The following is a 22,905-nucleotide window of genomic DNA, read 5'->3' as shown; positions in this document are numbered from 1 at the left end:
GATCTACTTCACCACATCTCGACGCCGACACCAAGAAGACAGATGTGGGTGCTTCGAGTCTTGACATGACCACCCCGGACCTCGTGACGGTCGCCTCGGACCCAAGCACGATCGCCCAGGACCCCGACACGGTCACCCCGGACCCCGGGGTGACGCCGGGGGCTACACCAACAAAGACCCACCGGGTGCAGCGACCGGTGTATTTCGTCAGCGAAGTACTCCGAGATGCCAAGGAGCACTACCCACAAGCATAGAAGATGATATATGTTGTCCTCATGGCATCCGCAAACTACGCCACTACTTCCAAGCGCACAAATCACCATCGTCACGTCATACCCCCTGGGCCAGATCCTTCAGAACAGGGAGGGTACCGGGCGGACGGTGAAGTGGGCCATAGAATTGGCCGAGTTCGGGCTGCGGTTCGCGCCGCGGCACGCCATCAAAAGCTAGACGCTCGCCGACTTCATCGCGGAGTGAACTCCCATCCCGGACATGGTGTGGCGGAACCGCCCGACTTAAACTGGCTTAAATGTGCCAAAATATTGCCACAGTAGTCATTTCTGTAAACGCACTTAAACCAGCTTAAATCTGGTAGTCCGTCGAGTGTCCTCGGGACGACCCAAATCATCCACGTATAACTTGAATCTCAACCATACATCAGGATCGCTTTCACGAAAGGAGAGCATCAATAACCCATGCATTTACATAAATATTGAAAGGTACGAATTATTACAAACGGGTATTTTTGAAACAAACTTAAATGCAGGTTACACCATTCTAAGAGTTTGAAACAAACAAGCCAGTAAGTGGTAATTAAACAAAAGATCTAAGGCTCATACTAAGTATTTGGAGACCTTTCAAATACTTAGCTTTTCGGTTATTCTTCTTCAGCAGACAGCTGTTGCATTTCTGAAAAAAACCACAAAGATAAAACCCTGAGTACGAAGGTACTCAGCAAGACTGACCCGACTAGCCAAAATAAAATTCCAAGGAGTATGAGGCCTTTAGTGGACTGGCTGACTCGACAATTTTGCATAAAGCTTACTAATAGTGAGTCCTTGTTTTGTGATTTTAACTACAATTTAATAATTACTTAACATCTAGGTGGTAAAACATTATTTTTCATAACAAGAAGCACTAAGAATCTAGTAGTATAAATTCCAAGGAAAAACATCAGAATTGTCTTTCTTAACTACGATGCTCAAGCGATGATCAAGTGCATTCAAAACTGAGAATTGCGGCGATCCGGACCGATTTACATCCTGCAGGAGATACCTAATCACCAGTTATGTACAGTTTCAAGGCTGTACGTAACAATCTTTCAATTAGTCGTACCCAAGGACCGAAAACAAAGTTACCCGAACCCAGAGGCGCACCCCCACATGGGACCCCACGTCTAGCCTGATCTCCGATGTGAGTTTCAGGCTACGCCCCTGCCTTTCTCCCGCTCGTCAAGCACGGGTATAAATCATTTCCAATCCAAGAGCCAACTAATCTACTGGGCTTGCTGGTTCCCAATGGCAGTAAGCAACCAGGCAGTATCACTTGATCAAAGGTTAAGACAACGAACGGTCCTTAACAAAATAATTCCAATGGATAGAACTGCATCACTAGCTTCTGCCCACAACTTTAAAAACAAGCCATTTCCTTGATTAAAGTGAAAACCAGATTAACCTTAGGTAATTAAGTAACAAGGTTACTACAAAGTAACAACTAAGCATTGCTAAGCATAGAACATTACTAATCGAATTTGAGAAGGTGGCAAAGATGTCCTGTTGAACAAGGATGGATTATGCATAAGAGAACTGGGTTGCAATCAACTCCTAGATCTAATGCACAATCAGGAAATAAATCAGTTTTGATGATTGCATAATAATTGTAAAAGCATATGTATAAATGCACCGGGACTTGCCTTGGGTCCCTGCTAAGTTAGTATCTTCAGGAATCCCTTCAACAACAGGAACAAGCTCAAGAATTTCCTCGGTCTCCTGAGGATCTTCAGATAATTCCACAAACTCAACTTCAGGTGCTTCAGGTTCTACGGTAGGATGCAGGTCAGTGTTAGAATGCAAAATGATAAAATAAGACTGTACAACTTATCTCAAGATAACGTTGTAAGTCGACACTATTCTACCCGCAAAAGCTTAACCCACCATTTTCTTAATTACTAACATATCCTAAGCATTTTCTTTTGTTAAACAAAAGGGTTTTATTACTTTTAATGCATAAAATAAAATAAAATAAATCTAATAAAATTAGTTTGACTATTTCTGGACATTTCTACAAATTATAAGGAATTTGGGAAGAAAACAGAATTTAAATCTAATTTCTAATAAAATCTAAACATTCTTACAGAAAACCCCTCTAACTTCTCCTCCTTCTCCACTTAACCCTTCTTTCTTTCACTTAACCCCCTCACTCTTCTTTTCTTCTTCCAACCAGTCCTCCCCTGTTTCTTCTTTCTCTGTCTCCCGGTCGCACACACCTAGCAGAGGAACAGGGGCAGCAGCGCCCCTGCCTCGCCGGCGACCAAGGCTGGCCGGTGGCCAGACCTGCATCCCCACAGGCGTCCCTACTCCACCAAACGCCTCCTGCTGCCCGGGGTGCACCCGGGGTCCCTGATTGTAACAGGCACCTCGGCGCAGGCGGCGAGGGAGATGGCCATGGCCATCCTGTGGTCGTCATAGGTGTCGATTGCGGTTATGTTCAGCTTTTCTGGTGGCGTTGTGATGCAGTAATCAGGACCTTCCCCAACTGATGCACCGAGCTGGCAAAATGAAATAGCAGGTGAAGAGCTGAAGAAATAACTCCAGCAGAAAAACCACAAGAGGTCCAACGGGCAATAATAGAGAAGAAAAGCTTGTGTGGCATGTTTACCTTAGTTAGCTCAGTCCGGATCGCGACCATCCTCTCGGTCTCCTTCACTCTCCAGGAAGCCACTGATAAAGAACAATAGTTTAGTAGAGAGCAGAAGAAACCATCTCTTATGTGCTATGTTGCTAACACAAAACAGGCATGATGTTAGGGTTGATAATGTCTTACCAAGTTACCATCTCTAATAGCAGTTAGGCCATCAGCAAATAGAGCAACCACAGAAAGAGTCATGGCGACATCAGTCATTTTGTTCATGTTGACATCAATGGCTTTAAGGTGTGTCCTCCCAAAAGGCTCCCGCGGTGAACCAGTAACAGTTACACTTGTCTCGGTCCACGTAACTTTTGTGTCGTGGTGTGCAAACTCACAGCTGGGTGGCGTAGTGCACCCGCCTAAACCCAGAGGGTGAGTACTCGGGGGTTAGCTAGGGTTAGTTCGATCTTCGTGGAAGAACACGATGAACACAACCGGTTTAGAGTGGTTCGGGCCGCCGGAGCGTAATACCCTACGTCCACTGTGTGTTGTATTGCTTGTGTTCCATTCGTCTCGAGAGAGTCTGAGAGAGCTTGAGGTGTGCAACGAGCGCCTCCCTTTTATATCTCAAGGGAGGCGCGTACATGGCCGTTGGGTCCCTGACAGGTGGGCTCAATCGATATAGTATAAAATAACATATTGTTCATACATTATGGCGTTGCAGGCGAAGGAGATCTCATTCCTAGATTTCCTTGCTCTACCCGTGGGAATCCTCCGTCCAGCATATCCATGCCCTGTCTTGTCGAAACGGCGCCAGGGTGTAGCTTGCGGCGTTGCCTGCAGCGTAGCTGAACGGGCCGTGTAGCTTGCGGCGTAGGCGGTATGATGGAAAAGTGTCGTGCCGTCATATCCATTTAATGCGGCAGACGGGCTCTGCGCAGATGCGGCGCATGCTACTGCACTGTGTACCTCGGTAATATGCGGTCTACAGTGAGGCCTGACAAAGGCTGCCCCGCGTGCCGCGGCGGCAGAGCACGCCTCAACCACCCGCATTGAATGCGGTGGGTGGGCGAGTCTTCCAGCGGAAGACTCGCGCCCGCGCTTGCGGGACACGTGGCGCCCCCGGACCCCACGAGTCCTGCCTTGCTGCAGTAGGAGTGGGTATCCCTGCTACATGGTACCGACATAATATTATGTTGTTATAATCATCATATAGTTCGTATGCTTACTAGTTATGTAGAGGCGATAATTGATCATAAAGCAATTATTCACCTTGATTTAATTTTCCGATATCCATAAATCCTCTTTTATCTAAAAAAGAAGGTATAACAGGAGTGTGTAAATAATATGCACAACTACATACTCAATAACTCTTAACGATTGTTGGGTTCTAAGTTACGAAGCCCAAACAGAGGGTAAGGTGGATAATGAGCTCGGAGGAAATGGGGGCGTAACAATGCGATATATTCTTCAAAAAATCAACCTTATGCTGTAAAAATGGGAGGGGGTATTTATACCCCTACCTCCGTTACATAGCACCGGAAATGCCCTTACCTACTTAAAATATTCGACGGATACTCTTGTTTTTTTGGTCATTTTCGAGTGTTAGAGTGTTCAATTTGGCTACTCCGAAGAGATCACGCTTCCCACGCGACCTCGAAGGTGTTCTCCTCCTTCGGGGTCACATCCATCACGTGTGATGTCACCTTCGGGTGACCTTGCAAAGATTCCTGAGCCACTTGGGGTCGCGAGGCAGCTCTTTTCCCTTCCAGTGTCCGCTTGAGGACCTTCGATCATCTCTTCACGAACCCTCCACACAACGTCTAGCTTTGTTGTCAGGGTCGAAGGTTCTAGAAGGCCTTTTCCCCTTTCGTGTGGCCTGTCAGGGACCTTCGACCACTCATGCATCCCATCTTGCAACGAAAAACGGAGGTGGAAACCATTCCATAGGATTTATTAGTAGTCGGAGATTACTATTGAAACTCTCTATGTACTCTCAACCTTCACATAACCTTCAGCCGTTCCCATTAGGAGGTGGTTATCCCCAACAATGAGGCTCAGTAGACACTCTGCGGAAAAGAACAAAGAAGAAGATGGTTACTCACATCTAAGGGCAAAAGTGCCTAGAGGGCCGGAGCATATGACCCCATCTAATACTCTAGCTTCCACCAGTGGCATCTCTCCATGTCCGGCAACAATGGGTGCACAAAAAGATGGACGGCGGGTATGATACCGACCGTAGGAAAGACAAAAGCCTGACAAATGCATGGGCCGTTCTCAGACCAAAATTTTCAACCCAACAAAAAATCAGCCTAGGTACAAGCTGAATTTTTAACATGAAACCCGACCCAACCTGAAATTTGTGCAAAAAAGAGTTAGGTTTGACCCGACCCAACCCCGCCCTGGTAAATGAGCAGGTCTAGCGATGGTTAGTTTTATAAGAACACATTTAAATAATTCTTTTACGAAACAGACAAGAGATGTGCCATTCAACAAATTTATAGAGGAAGAAACGAAGGCCTACGCCAATACCATCCTAGGCTCAAAACCCCTTCTAGATATCGGTAATGATTGCCTTGTGCTTGGTAGTTTCATTTATTTTCGCCCTGCATTGAATAATCTAAAACATGCACGTGCTAGGAATTTTAGTTTGGAGTCGATCGATTTAAACTTGACCCCGGATCGTACGATCAGTTCCTTGATCGGGAAAAGAAAAAGGGAGGTTTCTGCCTTATATACATCAGTTTATCTTTCGAAATTTCACTACATTTTTTCAACAGAGATACCTTTTACACGAGTGATGGGCGATATGACATGCAAAAAGCAGAGTGAAAGAAAAACTCGGTAAAAGTTCAGAGACCAATGCAAACATCCACTGAGCAACTGCCCCTGTCTAGGGGTGGTAATGGGCCATGGCCCTAGTGGCCTCTTCACAGCCCACCAAAATCTTTAAATATTTTATCTCAAAATTGTATAGAATTAGAGCCCGGCCTTTAGATTTTTAGGCTAAAATCTAGGGCCCTTTACCACCCCTACCCCTGTCTGGGTACACTTTTTTTTTGAGCAACCCTGTCTGGATACACTGAGTACTTGAAAATAGGCGACACACACAGTTGGAGTCCAGACAAAAGATTACAGACACCGGCAACATTCAACATGAAACGCGACGACATATACATCACGGCGACACTGATTGATCAATCGATCAATGGATCGAGTCCACATCAGCAACAGGCTTATAATGAACAAGAACGTAAGTAGACTATCTGACAGCACAAACACATGGCGCTCCTAGTCCTAGATTTAAACGACTGCTACTGACTGGATCAGAACGCTTATAAGTTATAACCTAACAACGACTAACACAACTGCTGCAGACTGCAGTTGCTGATGTTCAGAGACCACTGCAAACATCCACTGAGTACTTGAAAACAGGCGATGTACACAATCGGAGTCCAGGCAAAAGATTACAGACACTAACATTCAACATGAAACGCGACGATACTGATCGATCGATCGATCAATGGATCGAGTCCACATCAGCAACCTTACGAACACATACACAAACACATCGGCAACGTAAGTAGAGTATCTGACAACACAAACACATGGCGCTCCTAGATTTAAGCGACTGCTACAGACTGGATCAGAACGCTTAACCTGACAACTAACACGACTGCAGTTGCTCAAACGAAACCGACCGCCAGCGCCAAGGCGACGGCACCAGGACGACGGCGCGAGCAGCGGGGGTCGGCGCGGCGGAGGAGTGCTGCGCGGACGACGGGCCCGGCGCCCACGGCCCGGGCGCCGCCGCGCGGTCGGCGAGGACGTCGACCATGAGCCGCTGCCCCATGTTGCAGTGGTCGAGGTCGGCGCTGGCAAAGTAGGCCGGGCCGGGGGCGTCGAGGACGAAGAGCGCGGTGCCGTCCCGCGGCGCCGCGTCGGGGGCAGTCTCGTTGCAGTGGTAGTACCCCGCCTTGCCCACCTTGATCACCGAGTCGTTCTTGTACACGAACTCTGCAGAGGACGATCGATCCAAGCGTGATGAGGGTGCATGTGCTGGATGCGGCAAGCAGCATGGCTGTTACTGTTAGATGCATGTGAGACGGCGGCGGCGCCGGTTACGGTACCGACGGAGTCGTCGACGTAGAAGGTGATGTTGGCGGCCCAGTCGGCGTAGAACCTCTCCTTGTCCTCCGGCGGCGGCACGCGCCACCTGTCCGCCCCGCCCACCGTGTACCGCGTCCCCTTCGCCGCCGCGGACACCGCCGCCTGCAGGAGGCAGACGGCGACGACGAGGACGGCGGCGGGACGTGGTGGCCGCTGCAGCCATTGCCCAACCGAGCGAGGAACGCGCCGCGGTGCGATCAGATGATCTTCAGGCAGAGGAAGAAGACGCTAGATTGGAGAGAGGACACAGGACGCTCAGGAGCGGGGCCTCTTGATATTTAAGGGGACGAGTGGCAACTGGCAACGCCGGGGAGGGGAGCGTCGTCTTGCGCGACACTGATCGATCAATGGATCGAGTCCAAATCAGCAACAGGCTTATAATGAACAAGAACGTAAGTAGACTATCTGACAGCACAAACACATGGCGCTCCTAGTCCTAGATTTAAACGACTGCTACTGACTGGATCAGAGCGCTTATAAGTTATAACCTAACAACGACTAACACGACTGCTGCAGACTGCAGTTGCTGATGTTCAGAGACGACTGCAAACATCCACTGAGCACTGACCGGATACACTGAGTACTTGAAAACAGGCGATGTACACAATCGGAGTCCAGGCAAAAGATTACAGACACTAACATTCAACATGAAACGCGACGACACTGATCGATCGATCGATCAATGGATCGAGTCCACATCAGCAACCTTACGAACACATACACAAACACATCGGCAACATAAGTAGAGTATCTGACAACACAAACACATGGCAGTCCTAGATTTAAGCGACTGCTACAGACTGGATCAGAACGCTTAACCTGACAACTAACACGACTGCAGTTGCTCAAACGAAACCGACCGCCAGCGCCAAGGCGACGGGCACCAGAACGACGGCGCGAGCAGCGGGGGTCGGCGCGGCGGAGGAGTGCTGTGCGGACGATGGGCCCGGCGCCCACGGCCCGTGCGCCGCCGCGTGGTCGGCGAGGACGTCGACCATGAGCCGCTGCCCCATGTTGCAGTGGTCGAGGTCGGCGCTGGCGAAGTAGGCCGGGCCGGGGGCGTCGAGGACGAAGAGCGCGGTGCCGTCCCACGGCGCCGCGTCGGGGGCTGTCTCGTTGCAGTGGTAGTACCCCACCTTGCCCCACCTTGATCACAGAGTCGTTCTTGTACACGAACTCTGCAGAGGACGGTCGATCCAAGCGTGATGAGGGTGCATGCATGCGCCAGATGCGGCAAGCCGCAAGCATGGCTGTTATCAGATGCATGTGAGACGGCGGCGGCGGCGGTTACTGTACCGACGGAGTCGTCGACGTAGAAGGTGATGTTGGCGGCCCAGTCGGCGTAGAACCTCTCCTTGTCCTCCGGCGGCGGCACGCGCCACCCGTCCGCCCCGCCCACCGTGTACCGCGTCTCCTTCGCCCACTACTACAGAATAGGCCTTTGTTCCAGATCATTTGTTCCGGCTGCTGTTGGACCCGAAACTAAAGGTAGCTTTTGTCCCGGGTCCAACAGCTAGCCGGGCAAGAGGGGAGGCCAGGACTCTTTTGTCCCGGTTGGAACTACCAACCGGGACTAAAAAGCACTCTTTTATCTCGGGTGGTAGCTCCACCCGGAACTAAATCTTTTAGTCCCGGGTGGTAGCTCCACCCGGGACTAAAAGTCCCCTTTAGTCCCGGGTCGAGACTCCACCCGGGACAAATGCATGTTCCTGGCTCGGTGATTTTTTCTTCCAAGTCTCGAGAAGCTCTCCTTCTTTTTATATCCCTCTATGCCTTATCATTTCGTCAATCCCCGAGCTGTCTCTCCCCTCAACTCGTCTCACTCTCACCTTTTCTCTCAGGCTGGGAGCTGTAGATTCAAGCGCTCGGCCCGGGGAGGCGCGGGCGGGGAGCCACCGCCGGCTACCGCGCGTCCGGACCGGTGGCCACCAGCGCGGGAGGAGCGGGCCGGGCGACGCCTCCAGCCGCCGCGCGTCTAGGCCGGGGGCCACCGGCGCGGGTGGGGCACCGCCGCCGGCTGCCGCGCTCCAAACCGGGGGGGCACCGGCGCGGGAGGAGCAAGCCGAGCAACGCCTCCGGCCGCCGCGCGTCCAGGCCGGGGCCGCCGCGTGGGTGGGAGCTCGGCCAGGACCCAGTGCGGGCCGCCTCGGGCGGTGTCGGTGAGGGGCGACCTGCAGCGGGACCGGCGCGCGGCGGCATGCGGCAGCCGGACGGCAAGCGCAAGCGCATGATTGGAGGTGGAGATCCATAGTTTTTTTATTTTTCTGTTGATGAAATTGTTTGAGCTGCTGCTGTTCGGAGAAATTTGGGGAAGATTGAATATGTTTTCAATTTGAGGATTGATGCTGGTTTAATTGTTGTAATTGGAGAAAATTGAATATGTTTTTAATTTGAGGATTGATGCTGGTTTAATTTTTGTAATTGAATGGGGAATTTGAGAAATGAGGCTTGCTGTGTAGAACAAGAATGAGGTAGAAGGAGAGGGCGCCGCGGCCAGCGACCGCCGCTGGCTGGCAAAGCTGTCGAGCGGTCAGGGTCATTCTTTTTTTATTGTGAAAATTCTATTGATCCCGATCGGTGGCATGACCCGGGACTAAAGATACGCTTTTGTCCCGGTTGCCACACCCGGGATTAAAGCCTCTGTTTTTTGTCCCGGATTGGGGATACCGGTTGAGAAACCGGGATAAAAAAGGTTTCCTAACCGGGACTATTGAGCAGTTCTGGAGTAGTGGCCGCCGCGGACACCGCCGCCTGCAGGAGGCAGACGGCGACGACGAGGACGGCGGCGAGCGCGAGGAGGCGGCGGGATGTGGTGGCCGCTGCATCCATTGCCCAACCGAGCGAGGAACGCGCCGCGGTGCGATCAGATGATCTTCAGGCAGAGGAAGAAGACGCTGGATTGGAGAGAGGACACAGGACGCTCAGGAGCGGGGCCTCTTGATATTTAAGGGGACGAGTGGCAACGCAACGCCGGCAAGGGGACACTCGCGCGGAGGGGTCGAGAGCCGAAAGGGAACGGAACGGAGAACGTGGTGGTGGCGGGGCGGCTGTTGCAATTTCCAAACCAAACTTGCAAACTCTCCTCCGAGCGACGGGGATGTTCCGATCCAGTGGCATTCAGGCCCACGATACTTCTAACGGGCCCAAGGAAGTGATGACCACATAAACTTGGTCAAATCTTAACAATCTCAAAAAAAAACTTGGCCAAATCTTAATTACAAAGCACGACGCATACAAAACTGGTCTTATCAAGAAGTTGCAGTCCACCGTGTCACAACCTTGCAAATTGCCATACAACGTACACGTGTCTGCTTCAATAGAGTACAGACGAGCTGCTAAGTGTTCCTCGTCTCATAGTATATTCTCATCTCACGAAGGAAAATAAGCACCGAGAACTAACGCTACAGAGAAAGCAAATGCAACATTGGCACGGGACGCTCGACCCTATGACAATCCTACCACATCTCCCGTTGGTTCAAACATCAATCGTTCATTATTTGGTCACCGATCACTACTATTCAGCTCGTAGGGACTCAAGCCTACATAATCCTGACCGACTTCTCTAAATCCATGGGGCAGAGTTGGCGATAGCAACCATAGGCCGGGAACAGTTGCAGCCAAACTGGTTCCACAATGTCTGAGCTTGATCAAAAGTCTAAGCTGTTCCTTCACAAAGCTCAAGATGCCTTCTTCGGAAGAAAAAAAAAGAAAGAGAGAAACAAGCCTACTTTGCCAGAGCATTCTATGCAATGATTCGCCAGTTTCATGCTATAATATCTGAATCAATTTGCTCAAGGTTCGGAAATTTTTGCTTCAATGTGGATGAGTAATTTGGAGTTCTTGCCTGCACAAAGGGGAAAAAGGAAGTGCATCAGATGGCGAGGGGATAAATTTGGCTTGAGCCCTGCTGATTGAATGTCAGGAGATCAGGATCACAGTAATAAGCTCACATAACAAATGTTCATTACTTCACTACATGTTTCTCTAATAGCCAGCAGACATTCTCCATTTTCAATTGTGTAAGAAAGTTTTAGTACACACGGCTTCCCCCACTCAACAATGCACATATAGTTTTCTTTGTACACTTAGTGTGAAATTTCGAAATTGCACAACACCTCAAACAAATGGTATGATGAGTAGCACCCCAATCCAAACGAGGATCAAAATTTCAAGCAATATATACAAAGATGCAGCAATGGTAGAATGGTCAAGAAACACCCACAATCACTGGAAGTGGAAGCCATTAAAGTTGCCACTCTATAAGTGCCTCAATTCGGTGGAAGGGTAAGAACCAATGTGCTACCTTAGCCAAAGTTATAAAAAAAAGGGTTTTGTAGCTCATTCAGGAAGACGGGACTAATGAAAACATGTTTTGTTATTCATAAACAGTTCTATTACCCTGGATACTTCACAGTACCACTGAATTCTGCAAAATGCTCCTCGAGAATTGAAAAAAAAAATCAAGCATTGCATATTTTGATAATACACACAAAAAATTGTTTTGCGAAAAATAAATGTTGTATAAAAAACAGGGACTATCACAGTAATCTTCAATAAGAAAAATACTAGCAACAATAAAGCACACAGCAATGGATGATAATTAAGTCATTAATAACTGAGGATATGTTCAGGTCATGGTAAATCTTGGTTACCTTTCCGATTGATAAGAACTTTCAATGAATAAATATAAAAGGTGTGAAATACTTACACAGGGATTTCGCTCAAGATATATGGTTGTCAATTTCTCCCGTGAACCAGCCAAAGCAGCCTCTATTCCATCTAGTGATGGTATTTGGTTGTCATTCAACCACAGGTCCTCCAACCTGTATAGCAAGTTGGTATGATAACCAAATATTCAGAGAAAGCCATTTTATCCTGCTGTTTATCATCTTTCTTTCTTAAAAATTGGTGCTGAGAATGAGAAGCTCGATCACATGGTATCATGTTACCTGGTTAAGGTTTCAATATTTTCTATAGCGGTTAGCTTGTTAGATGAAACATCCAAAACACGGAGGTTCTGCAAGGTAGAGAGGCCTTCCATCTTTTGAATACCATTATGGCTGAGGTACAGTTCCTCTAATGCAATACATTCCTGAATTGCAAACAGATATTATTAACAAGAAGCAATTAGAACAGGCAAACAGGGGGTGTTATGGTATTGTACCTGAAACCCATCCATTGAAGTTAATCTGTTGCTTTGCAAACTTATTTTCTTGATCAGTTTCAAACCACACAAGTTTACAGTTCGAATTCGATTTCTTCCCAGCCATAGCTCTTGTAGATTTGTCAAGCTTTCAAGATTTTCCATCACCTGAAATAAGATGAGCATGTAAGGATGTAGGAAATCACAGGATCTAGGGTATAAACAAAATCCATACCACATTATCATGAGACATTGATTAGTTCACTGACTAGAGGAGCTATCTTTCCATAAAACAACATGCAAACACTCAGGTATCAGCACTAGGAATCAAGTACAATTTACTCTACAACACTTACCCTTAATCTGTTGCTGCCAAGTTCAAGAATTTCCAATGCATGGAAGTGTTCAAGTTCTTCCATCTTTGCCACTTCATTTTTTGAAACATAAAGTTCCTTCAATGTGCTGGAAACCTTGGACAGCCCAGTCAAGGAAGATATCTCATTGAATGATACATCGAAAATCAGGAGACCTTTGAAGATGGTGGCATCAGGAATCCTTGTAAGTTTGTTATCTCTAAGGACCAACTCCTGAAATATGAAATGGGAGTTAGATAGCTTTACAAAACCACTTCCCTATTTCTAATATAATCAAATGATTTTTCCGGAATGCATCAAAATTAATGCAACACTAAAATTGGAGCGGAACCAAAGAAGTTCATGAATAAGACAAAAAGGGAAGGCACTTAAAGCCTATATGCATTGTTTTCAGCACTACAGTTCTCAAGCTTAATAAAGGAAAACGTGGTGTCCCGACTCTGTCCACGGCAAGCCTAGTGAAAACTTATTACTACAGGCTTCAGAAAGCAAATGTATTTGTCATGTTGTGAAAGTATCAGGAGTCAGGACAGTATTTCAATGCATTCAACTGTTATTGGGTCCTCAAAATAACCATAAGAAATATTCCATATAGTTGTCTACACATGTGCAAACTTTCATGAAGTGTGCTAGACCCAAATTTAGTCTCCTCATTAGGTTTGCTTGTATCATAAGGATACAGCTAACAGCTTAACATTGGATGGATAAACATCATTATGGCTGTTTGTTCATACACTGATTGAGCCAAGTTGCTCGCCTAATAATGCCAATTACCTAACTTGATATCTAATACTACTGGGGAGTGATGGGAATCAGATTACAGGAGCACTAAACTTTGCACACAAATTTCATAAAATTTCTATTTCTCATCACATCATAACCATACACAAACCCTCTTGTTTGTCTCTTATGAATAGTATTATGCTTTCTACATCAAAATGCATCTTATAATACATTTAGTTCTGGCCCATTTACATCAAGTAACATTAACAATGAATAGTTATTGATCACACTACCAAGTATCATGTAAAGTTTGCTTTCCTGGATAACACAGATTGGCGGTCATCATACGAAATTGGTGATTTATAATAAAAGGAAATTGCAGAATAGACAGCACAAGCATCTAATAACCGAAACGTTCGGAGCGACCCAGCAAATTTCTTAAGGCAGTAATCACCTGCAATCCGGCGATTGCGTCCCAGGACGAGAGCGGCGCCACGGCGGCATCGTCGAGGAGGTTCTGGCGGAAGGAGAGCTTGCGGAGGCCGGCGAGTCGGCCGATGCGCGGGTCGACGGAAGAGAGGCGGTTGGCGGTGAGGTCGACCTCCTCCAGCGTGGGCGGGATCTCCACCTCGCTCAGATCGTGCAGCTGGTAGCTCGTCAGGTCGAGGCACAGCACCGGCCCCTCCTGCTCCCCCGTCTCCATCTTGGCCTCTGCCTCACCGCTGGCGGCCGCGGCCCGCGGATCGCCGGCACCCTCGCCGGAGGCCATGGGGATCAGGTGGTGAGCGTGAATTCAGGTTTCGAGAAGCTTCTGGAAGAAGCTGCAGGGTGAAGGCGTGAGAAGGGGAATGGAATGTATGCCCGACTACACATGTGCAATCACGGAACCGGCGAAATCACCGTGCGACTAAAAAGGTCTTCAAAAAATTCTGAAAAAAATCATGAATGTACATCTCGGTCTACCCCATCTACATATAAAATTTCATGGTCAAATTCATCTTACTCTAGCAGTTACAAAAAAAATAAATTTGGGCTGTATTTGAACGTTACTGATTGTCAGAAAATTTGTCTTTTTTGTAACTGTAAGTGTAAGATGAATTTGATCGTGGAAATTTATATGTAGATGGGATAGACCGAGATGTACATTCATGATTTTTTTCAGAATTTTTTGAAGACCTTTTTAGTCGGATTGCACGGTGATTTCACCAGTTCCGTGATTGCACCAGATATGTCTCCGCCCGACTGAGGGGTTTCCATGGGGGAAGAAGAGTGATTACAGTAGGCCAGGCCGAATGGTGTTTGGGCCCACTATTTGGGCTTACCTTTGAGGCCCAAATGGAAAGATAATTTAGGCCCATCTACGTCTTGGCCTCTCAAATCGCAAGGTCCAAAACCCTAAAAAAAAAAACCACACGGCCTCGCCGCCTCTCTCCGCCGCGAGCTCGCTCCCCTCTCCCCGTCGTCCCCGGCAAGCCATGGCGTCGCGCCTCCACTCCTTCGCCCGCCCCGCCGCCGCGGCCTTCCTCCGCTCCGCAGCCAGCCGGAGCCCCGCCGGTTCCCTCCCCCGCTCCCTCGCTCCCGTCCCCAGGTAAGGGGCCTCTTCCATTTTCACCCCGGCCTGTGAGAATGTTTCCTGGTCAGCGCGTCGGTTTAGCTGGGAAATTCATGTGTTGCAGGGCTCCCGGCGTGGGGCGTCGGATGGCTCTGGCGCGGTCGCTGCAGCCTCTGCACAGCGCGGTGTCGGCGGCGCGGCTGACGTCGCGGCTGGGGGCGGAGGTGGCCCGGGCCGTGTCGCAGGGTACGCTCTGCAGTTCCTACCCGGGAGTCTGAGTCTGATACAGTCTACTAATCTTTGCAACGCTACAGTGAGTTGTGGCTGCCCGATTGCTTGCTTGCTTGCTTATTGTTGTTTATTATGTATTGTCTGGCCTGGATGATTTGCTTCGCTTGGTGAGATCCATTTCACTTGTGTATATGTAACTTTTTGTTCGTTTATCCATTTGGGTAGGATCCTTTCATTCATGGGCCAAAATCCTCTTTATTTATGGGTACACATTCACTATTATAGGATAGCCATGGACACAAATACGTTTTCATTCCCTCAAATTCATTTCCTTCAATGATTGATCCTATATAGGGAGATTACTAATGTACCTAGGAGAATGGTTTGAATTTGTGTTCTAAAACGCACAAACCACATGCACAAACATGCTTCTATATTTGTGTCTTTGAAGGTATATCAACAACTTGGCTAAATAATTGCATTTGCTTGATCTAAAACTCAGCATTGCCCGAATATGATTGTCTTGCAGCAGTGCAACATAGCCTTTTCTTCTTTTCAGATTTGTAGTAAGGAAAATTCCTAATTGAATTTGTGTTGTATGCTGAACAAAAACACTAGTGTAGCTTGTAGTAACATGGAAGAAATAAATGCTTAGCTGGAAGTGCATTCGCAGTCCTTCATGTATTCAGGACATATTAGTCATGAACTTTCAAGCGTGGCTCCTTTAGATGATATATGCTATTTGTCAAAGAAGTTTGGACTAATACAATACTACTAGGCAGACCAAATATGCAGTTTGACACTGATCCTAGCAAATTAGGCATATGTTTTGTGAGCTAATGCTGGTCATATGTGCTTGAAATGGAATGTGGTTCTTAGCCTACAGGCTACAGCAAATGGTGTGCCTTAGATGTGCGGGTATACCATATCGGTTTAACAGAATTTAAGATATCATGGTTAATAAGAAATGTAAAGCCAAAATGCCACAGGCTGGAAATCATCAACCAAACCTGATATACCTGTGGGGTTCATACTTTTGGAATTTAGTTCACCCTTTTCAATGTAGGCGTCGAGATTCGAAGGTTGGGTTGAGTCATTGGCCACTTCTATAGTTACCGATTACCCTGATGCGATATGTGTCCATGATAGAGTTATAAATCGGATGAAAACTTGAACTTGAGAAGTTATGTGTACAAGTTTGATAAACCGTGTTTTCATGATCCTAAATCATGAGAAGAAAGAGTTAATTTCACAAACTATAACTATTCGCTCCTATCTATTAAGGAACCACAACTATTGGGATCAATTTCACAGAACTACAACTACTTGTGCCATATCTTTCACAGAACTACAACAACTTTCCTAGACACACATGTCAGACGCACAAGTTCTATGTGGATTCACATATGGTCTTGTGTGGCTGACATGTTGGTCCTTGCAAAATGTTGTAGGTTGTGAAAGGCCCACCTTTGTGAAATTAAGGGAACAAGTAGTTGTAGGTCTCTAAACCTCATCGCACAAGTTGTAGGTCATTATTGATAGTTAGGCGTGGATAGTTGTAGTTTTGTGAAATTAACTCTAAAAAATTATGCTCTTTAGAATAGAAAATAAAAGGAAAATTGGTGTTCGCTAGCAGTTTTGTGGATTTCATCAAAACATTCCTGATTTAGCATATTAACCTTTACAGTTTAGGTTAGAGTGATAAAAATTCTGATCCATTTTGGTTATTCCTTCAAGATTTTCATTCTTTTGTTTAGTCCCCCAACCCCCTGGCCACCCCGCCACAGAAACACATTCTGCAATGCAATTTGCTACACCATTGGCTATGGCCTATTTGATCCTTCTACTTTCACCATTGATTTGACTTTGGTCCTCCAAGTTCTAGGTGGTCCAGTTTTGTAACCAAGTTTCAAGTTTGGGCTTAAGTGACAAGTGAGGACATAAGCTTACTTAACACATTGCACAGTTTTCTACCACCAGCACTTTTCCATCTTCTTGTCACCCTTGATTCATTCCCACTACAAGAACTAGACCATCACTGCCTGTGTTCCCCATTGGCACTCTCTAGAATCCAGAGCAACATGATTCGCCTCCCACTTGTCTCCATGTGTCACTGCTAGGCACCTAACAAATTTCTTGACCATTTCTTATGTTTCACGAATTCAAGTGATGTCTGTCCTTCCTGGAGCTCATGAGTTGTTTCACTGGAGATTGGGCTTCATTTTATCAGCTAGATTTGTGTGGGTTCAAATTTCAACTTCTCTGAATTTCTGGATCAGAATTTTCACGTAATGGAACCTTATTAGTTAATGTATATATCAAATGTGCCGTGAACAGACCTTAAGTTACCAAGTAATATTACTATTATTAATTAATGCCTTTTTATATTCTATATAGTTTTTTTTTCCTTTCTTCTGGTAGTTCTAGCTTATCCCAGCTTGCTTGAAACTAAAAGTTTTTGTTGTTGTTGTTGTTACAACATGGAAATTACAGTGCCTACACTAAGCTAATGGTGACTACATGATAAATTCTACTAATTTGACAAGTCAAATTGGCTGCCGATTAAGTTCTGCTCATATATAGTGCATTGAAGTTGCTCCTTTACTTCTTACACATGTTATTATATCAAACGGTCACACTTGCTACTGTAGATATGTAATGTTTAGCTGGCCTATGTGCCAAATCAATCTTTGCTGTAGAATTCTTGAAGCATACCGTTCTATTGGTTGACTTAATATTTTATGAATTACAAGAGAAAATTAGCTTAAAAAAATCCAAGCTTCTGCACATTTACAAATCTGTGGCTATTGTAAAATCCTGCTCAGAAACTCCCATTGTGCATCAGCCCAATATTATTGTGCTCTGCCAAAGTGCTCTCTACTTGAACTCTGTCGCTTAACTGAAGTTCACAAGCACTTTAGTCAATCTTGAATCATTTGTGCTGTTTTTATGCCACAAATAATTTATCGGACAACTTAGACTTGACAATCCAATTTTTTATTATCCAAAATGTTCTAGAGGGCCACCTTTTGGCAAAAGAGTTAGCGGGACATCTTGTTCTTGGTTTCTGAACTTGTAGTGGTATAAATGGGTCCTGACCTCCAACTCATCCTATAGTTGCTTCAACTTAAATTTAAGTTCCTTACTTCTGACTGTTTCCTTTGTGTTTTGAACTGCAACTGCTATGCTTTATTGTAGCACTGATTCTCATGTTGTGTGGACAGGGATGTATGTCACAAGCTGTAACTTATGTTTTCCCTGATATTTTGCAGAGACGGGTCTCAGTGTCCCTCGATAATGAAAGATACTGCTCCTGATGGCAGCAGCAGCAGATATTTGCAATACTTGGTTATGTTCAATAATCATTTCTGTTAAATCGTTACCTTTATTCAGGGGCACCTACTTTATGCTATATACTAGCGTTATGCTATATACTAGTGGCGCACATTTGACCTTCAACCTTCCTGGTAACAGTTTTTTGTTTGAATTCGGTTTGAGCTCGAGGTTTCAGAGAACCTAGTTGTCTTTTGTAAACATACTGGTCGAATTGGACCAATTGCTGTTTTTCTCCATCTCAAGAGCTAACCTAGTTGATATCCTCTATCAGCTCTTCGGCTGGCTGGCTCCAGCCAGCGCTGGCTGGGGCTTGTGTGGCTGGCCGGTGGGACCGGGGGAGGTCTACTAGCTGCGCCAGCGACCAGCCCAGCCACCAGCCCAGCAGAATCAGCGCATCCGAACAGGGCGTATAGTCTTATAATTTGATGTCCCTGGTTCTTTATTCACGTGGTCTCCAGCTCCGAGACATGGGCACGAGGCGAACCTAGTTGAGATCGCGTGGTGTATTTGGGATCTGAGTGGACCCCTTTACATAGTTTTGAGATCCAAATATGCAATTTGAGAGTTTGGGGATCTAACGACACAGCGGCACAACCGCACAAGTTTAGGGACCCATGGTGTATTTTACTTTTTTTTAATGCTGTCTGTTCTTATAATAGAGCATTTGTTGTAGCAAACGTTGCAGTCTTCATTTGCTGAAACATTTGCAAACACTTTTTATGGCAAATTAATAGATCATTTTCCACAAAATTTCTAACATTTAGCCCATTTTCATCGGCGATGCCACCCGACATCTGATTGCAAGTAACAACACCTGCTTGTACGATATAGCAATGGTACGGTTTATTTATCTACAGCACCATATGGCAACTTGGCAAGACGAGTAGTTTCCATGGAATGACAAGATGGGACTTTTCACACTCCAAGCTCAGCTAAAAGAGCTGAAAGAGGCAAACAAAAGCCCATCCAAAAAGGCCTGGAACTCCAACAGGCACTGCACCTGGAAAAAAAAAGGCAAGAAAGAAAAGGGTGGGAAAACCAATACACATGGACCTACACCCAAACGCATTACTGGCTGGCTGTACACTCTTTAACCAGCGACAGCGATCTAGTTGGTCGCCACCTGATCGTTGCGTGCGCCGGCGACGAGCGCCATGCACCTGGAGTTGCCGGCGAGGCCGTTCTTGGCGCCGTCACCGATGGCTCTCGTCCCGGCGCTGAACTTGGGCGACCTCGGCGACCCCGCGAGCCTCCTCACGATGTCGATCACGGCGTCGGCCTGGAAGAGCGCCTGGTGCGTCCTCCCGAAGCCGTTGAACCGGCGGCACACGGCCATGTGCGCCACGAGCGCGGCGTCCCGGTCGCCGCCGTTCTTGCCGGCCTCCTCGGCCACGGCCTCGGCGCAGAGCCCGCACACCCACCGCCCCGAGAAGCGGCGCCGCACCGCGCCGATGTACGCCGGGGTGCACTCCTCCGACATGCCGCAGCACTCACACTGGGCGTCCTCCACCTCCGCCGCCGGGCGCGCGGCGTCCCGCGGGTCGCCGCCGCCGCCGCCGAAACCGTCGTCGCCGAGCAGCTCCGTTTCCTTGCTGTCGTGGTCGGCGACGCAGCTGCGGAGCTCGTGGGACGACGGGACCCTCTGCTGCCGCCTGTGCTCGCCGCTGCCGAAGCTGCCGATGATCGTCGCCAGGAGCGGCGCCACGGCGGCTGCCATGGCCGGTGCTTCTCCGTTGGGCGCCATGGGGGAACAATTGGACTAACGATCTATTCTTTTTTTTTTTTTGAGGGAATACTAACGATCTATTCAGTTTCCTGTCGTGCGCGCGCGTGTGCGTTGCTTCGTTTTAGCGAAGAGGCCTACTGCGCCATGGCACCTATTTATAGAGAGCTTGCAGGGAAGAAAGTGACACTGATCTCGTGATCTCAATTGAGGACGAGATTAATTGAAGAAGACGAGGTGTGTGTGCCTCTGAACACTGGATTTTTGATACGAGCATGAACTTGTGGCTAAGGTGCGCGGCGCGTGCTTATCGATCAGCTTATCATTAGGGTCGTGGTAGCTCATGATTGGCGACACGAGCAACATGAACATGAAGGTATCTTTGTGCCAAGTATCTGCTTTCGAGCTGGGGTTAGGTTTTGATCTCACGTACGTGATGACGTCTTAGGGGTTGCGGGACGAGGAATCTGAAAACATGTTCTGAAAATATAAAAAACCTGCATGTGTGAAAAAGAAAAAAAAAGAAGTTATTAACCAGGATCGACTATTCACTTGAAATTAGAGTTAAACTTACATTTATTAACTACTTTGGAATATTGATTTGACGTTAGAGATAAACTCAAATAGAATATTCCTCACAACAAAATAAAGTGGTCTCATACACTAAATATCATGCCTTAATTAATTATTTTATCAGGTAAAGATTTGATTTTGTCAGCCATGTTTTGCACTAACATTACAGCAGGCACAAACCTGTACTCTCACCAAACAGAAATACATATAAGCACTTTGGACAAAGTTCCTATATATCCAACTTCTGAAACTTTAAATAGCTTGCAAATATTTTCTCCTGCAAAAAAAAACTTCTAAAGTATTTGCTCTCCAATCATGAAAAATCATCACATATACAGATTTGTCCTGAAAGTTTTATCTTAACAAATTAAACTATTATGTCTCATAAATATTTATTGACAGATAATGTATTTAGACCTGCCTTTATCCTTCATGTAGTGATAATGTATTTAAACCGTCACCCTTTTTTGCGTGGAATCTCATGATGATCAATTTGTAGAACACTACCTGAAACTGTTTCCTTGCAAACAATTCAAGTCTAGAACGTTCAGCATATTCCGCAACTCTTCTCACCGTTCCGGACCAATAAATACTGGAGTAGTACGTGAACCTCAGTGATCGTCGAGAAGATATTCTAGCTTTCCAATAAGAGCGTTATGTGATCACAACACAATTGCGTTAGCCATGACCTTATCATCGACGTCGCCTTACTTTCTCATGACTTATCACTTAAAGCTTTACGAAAGCAGATGCTATCAAGCACGCACGTGGAAGCCATTCCGACCAGGTGTCTGTGTGCGTGTCAAATGATGCGATATGATCGTCTCTAGCTCCATCAGATCATTAGCTGCGGCTATTAGCAGCTTAGCTGATCGACAGCGTTGCTTTCATGGTCACGGACTCACGGCCTCGTGCCATGCAGCGCAAGTAACTTGGAATCGACGTGTACAGGAGGAAGAACACATCCATCTATCACACATGATGATGTATCTATATATGTCGAGCTGGAGTTGTTCAGAGAGGTTTCCGCAGGAAACTCAATTAACGAGATGGAGGTTGATTAGTGTTGAGCTCGTGTATGTAACACTGCCCGTGCGCTATCGGATTTTCTTCCCGCATACAACTATGTCTCCGAGAAAATTAAGGCCCCATCTTCTCTTAAAGGAAAAAATCTATATTACCTCTCACCTATGGGAGGTGGACTACATAACCCCCAACCTATAAAACGGTCTATATCACTCCCTAAATTTTTCAAAACTGGTCAAATTACCGCCTAAAGCAGTTTTAAAAAATCATAGTAAATCACAGAAAAATCATAAAATAGAAAATACAATTGTATTAGACTCCAAATGAGTAGATCTACACAGTGAACATATAATATGGTATGTTTTAATATATTTTTTTGTTGTAGCTTTAGATCTATGTTTTTCTTCGTAGCTATAAAAAATGTACTAAAGCATACCATATTATATGTTCATTGTGTAGATCTACTCATTTGGAGTCCAACACAATTGGGTTTTTCATTTTATGTTTTTTCTGTGATTTACTATGATTTTTCAAAACTGCTTTAGGGAGTAATTTGACCGGTTTTGAAAAGTTCAGGGAGTGATATAGACCGTTTCATAGGTTTGGGGGGTTATGTAGTCCAATCCTCATAGGTGAGGGGGTGATATAGACTTTTTCCGCTCTTAAATGCTAGCCATCAACCCATGTTCTAATTAGAATCAATATAAAAATAAGTCATGCAGTAATAATTATAATTATCCATCTCACATCATCTTTCATCTATTAAATATTCTAACACATATTCTAGAATATATATTTAGCATTGTCTAGTTGCAATAGATTTAATTTTGAATCACATCTTCATATATGTTTGATGTATATTTAATTGAACCATTTATTTATGTATCGGTATTCTTATCTCTTCCATCATATATGAATATATGGTGACACATATCCTGGACAATATTTTTATATAAACAATAACATAAGTGATATATTAATAATGATAGAAATAGTAATTTAGAATTTTATATTGATGCACTTTAATATTTTGTAATAATTATATAGTTTAGATTCAGATTTAGGTATTACTTCAACTTTTAGAAATGACATAATTGAATACTTTAAATGCAAATTTAGAGGTTTCTTTGCATTATTTTTATAATGGCATAGATGGGTACTTTAGTCTATTTTCATAATGGCATAGGTAGGTAATGTATTAGAAAAG

General features: G+C 45.9%; 5 protein-coding genes and 1 pseudogene across 6 annotated transcripts; 1 reads left to right on the top strand and 5 right to left on the bottom strand.

Annotated features, from left to right (window-relative positions):
- Positions 1 to 2,453: 2,453 nt before the first annotated feature.
- On the bottom strand, positions 2,454 to 4,644 carry LOC120653309 (3-phosphoshikimate 1-carboxyvinyltransferase 2-like). Its single transcript, XM_039931073.1, has 4 exons — positions 4,554 to 4,644; positions 3,051 to 3,215; positions 2,878 to 2,939; positions 2,454 to 2,767 (listed from the first exon to the last, which is right to left on the bottom strand). The coding sequence occupies exons 1-4, from the start codon at positions 4,642 to 4,644 to the stop codon at positions 2,573 to 2,575; spliced, it is 513 nt and encodes a 170-aa protein (XP_039787007.1). The 3' UTR covers positions 2,454 to 2,572.
- Positions 4,645 to 6,303: 1,659 nt separating this feature from the next.
- LOC120653308 (early nodulin-like protein 2) lies at positions 6,304 to 7,440 on the bottom strand. Its single transcript, XM_039931072.1, has 3 exons — positions 7,437 to 7,440; positions 6,973 to 7,223; positions 6,304 to 6,928 (listed from the first exon to the last, which is right to left on the bottom strand). The coding sequence occupies exons 1-3, from the start codon at positions 7,438 to 7,440 to the stop codon at positions 6,515 to 6,517; spliced, it is 669 nt and encodes a 222-aa protein (XP_039787006.1). The 3' UTR covers positions 6,304 to 6,514.
- Positions 7,441 to 7,862: 422 nt separating this feature from the next.
- Positions 7,863 to 9,216, bottom strand: LOC120653307 (annotated as a pseudogene).
- Positions 9,217 to 10,249: 1,033 nt separating this feature from the next.
- Positions 10,250 to 14,119, bottom strand: LOC120655178 (protein phosphatase 1 regulatory inhibitor subunit PPP1R7 homolog). The gene is made up of 6 exons (XM_039932919.1): positions 13,712 to 14,119; positions 12,517 to 12,747; positions 12,182 to 12,328; positions 11,967 to 12,109; positions 11,726 to 11,840; positions 10,250 to 10,861 (listed from the first exon to the last, which is right to left on the bottom strand). The coding sequence occupies exons 1-6, from the start codon at positions 14,024 to 14,026 to the stop codon at positions 10,781 to 10,783; spliced, it is 1,032 nt and encodes a 343-aa protein (XP_039788853.1). The 5' UTR covers positions 14,027 to 14,119; the 3' UTR covers positions 10,250 to 10,780.
- A 514-nt stretch (positions 14,120 to 14,633) lies between these two features.
- On the top strand, positions 14,634 to 18,618 carry LOC120655177 (protein NONRESPONDING TO OXYLIPINS 2, mitochondrial-like). 2 transcript variants are annotated; one of them, XM_039932918.1, is made up of 3 exons: positions 14,634 to 14,845; positions 14,934 to 15,055; positions 18,313 to 18,618. In XM_039932918.1, exons 1-3 carry the CDS (start codon positions 14,733 to 14,735, stop codon positions 18,336 to 18,338), a joined length of 261 nt encoding a protein of 86 aa, XP_039788852.1. In that variant the 5' UTR covers positions 14,634 to 14,732; the 3' UTR covers positions 18,339 to 18,618. The 2 variants fall into 2 exon arrangements, with proteins under 2 accessions (XP_039788852.1, XP_039788851.1); XM_039932917.1 differs by having other exon boundaries at positions 14,934 to 15,122.
- Positions 18,619 to 19,197: 579 nt separating this feature from the next.
- Positions 19,198 to 20,236, bottom strand: LOC120655176. The gene has a single exon (XM_039932916.1). The coding sequence runs from the start codon at positions 20,118 to 20,120 to the stop codon at positions 19,485 to 19,487; it is 636 nt and encodes a 211-aa protein (XP_039788850.1). The 5' UTR covers positions 20,121 to 20,236; the 3' UTR covers positions 19,198 to 19,484.
- Between the last annotated feature and the right edge of the window lie 2,669 nt (positions 20,237 to 22,905).

Source organism: Panicum virgatum, chromosome 1N, assembly GCF_016808335.1.
Source record: "Panicum virgatum strain AP13 chromosome 1N, P.virgatum_v5, whole genome shotgun sequence".
Lineage (NCBI taxonomy): Eukaryota > Viridiplantae > Streptophyta > Magnoliopsida > Poales > Poaceae > Panicum > Panicum virgatum.
This window is presented reverse-complemented; position numbering and strand designations above follow the sequence as displayed.

Excerpts from the sequence above, each read along its gene's own strand:
- LOC120655176 (XM_039932916.1), bottom strand. The coding sequence starts at position 20,120 with ATGGCGCCCAACGGAGAAGCACCGGCCATGGCAGCCGCCGTGGCGCCG.
- LOC120655178 (XM_039932919.1), bottom strand. The coding sequence starts at position 14,026 with ATGGCCTCCGGCGAGGGTGCCGGCGATCCGCGGGCCGCGGCCGCCAGC. Across the intron at positions 12,110-12,181 it reads CTTCAATGGATGGGTTTCAG|GAATGTATTGCATTAGAGGA; the intron begins GTACAATACCAT and ends TTTGCAATTCAG. Across the intron at positions 11,841-11,966 it reads AATATTGAAACCTTAACCAG|GTTGGAGGACCTGTGGTTGA; the intron begins GTAACATGATAC and ends CTTGCTATACAG.
- LOC120653308 (XM_039931072.1), bottom strand. Across the intron at positions 6,929-6,972 it reads TCGACGACTCCGTCGGTACC|CCATGCTGCTTGCCGCATCC; the intron begins GTAACCGGCGCC and ends TAACAGTAACAG.
- LOC120653309 (XM_039931073.1), bottom strand. The coding sequence starts at position 4,644 with ATGATCGAAGGTCCTCAAGCGGACACTGGAAGGGAAAAGAGCTGCCTC. Across the intron at positions 2,940-3,050 it reads CCTAACTGCTATTAGAGATG|TGGCTTCCTGGAGAGTGAAG; the intron begins GTAACTTGGTAA and ends GTTCTTTATCAG. Across the intron at positions 2,768-2,877 it reads TCCGGACTGAGCTAACTAAG|CTCGGTGCATCAGTTGGGGA; the intron begins GTAAACATGCCA and ends TCATTTTGCCAG.
- LOC120655177 (XM_039932917.1), top strand. The coding sequence starts at position 14,733 with ATGGCGTCGCGCCTCCACTCCTTCGCCCGCCCCGCCGCCGCGGCCTTC. Across the intron at positions 14,846-14,933 it reads TCCCTCGCTCCCGTCCCCAG|GGCTCCCGGCGTGGGGCGTC; the intron begins GTAAGGGGCCTC and ends CATGTGTTGCAG.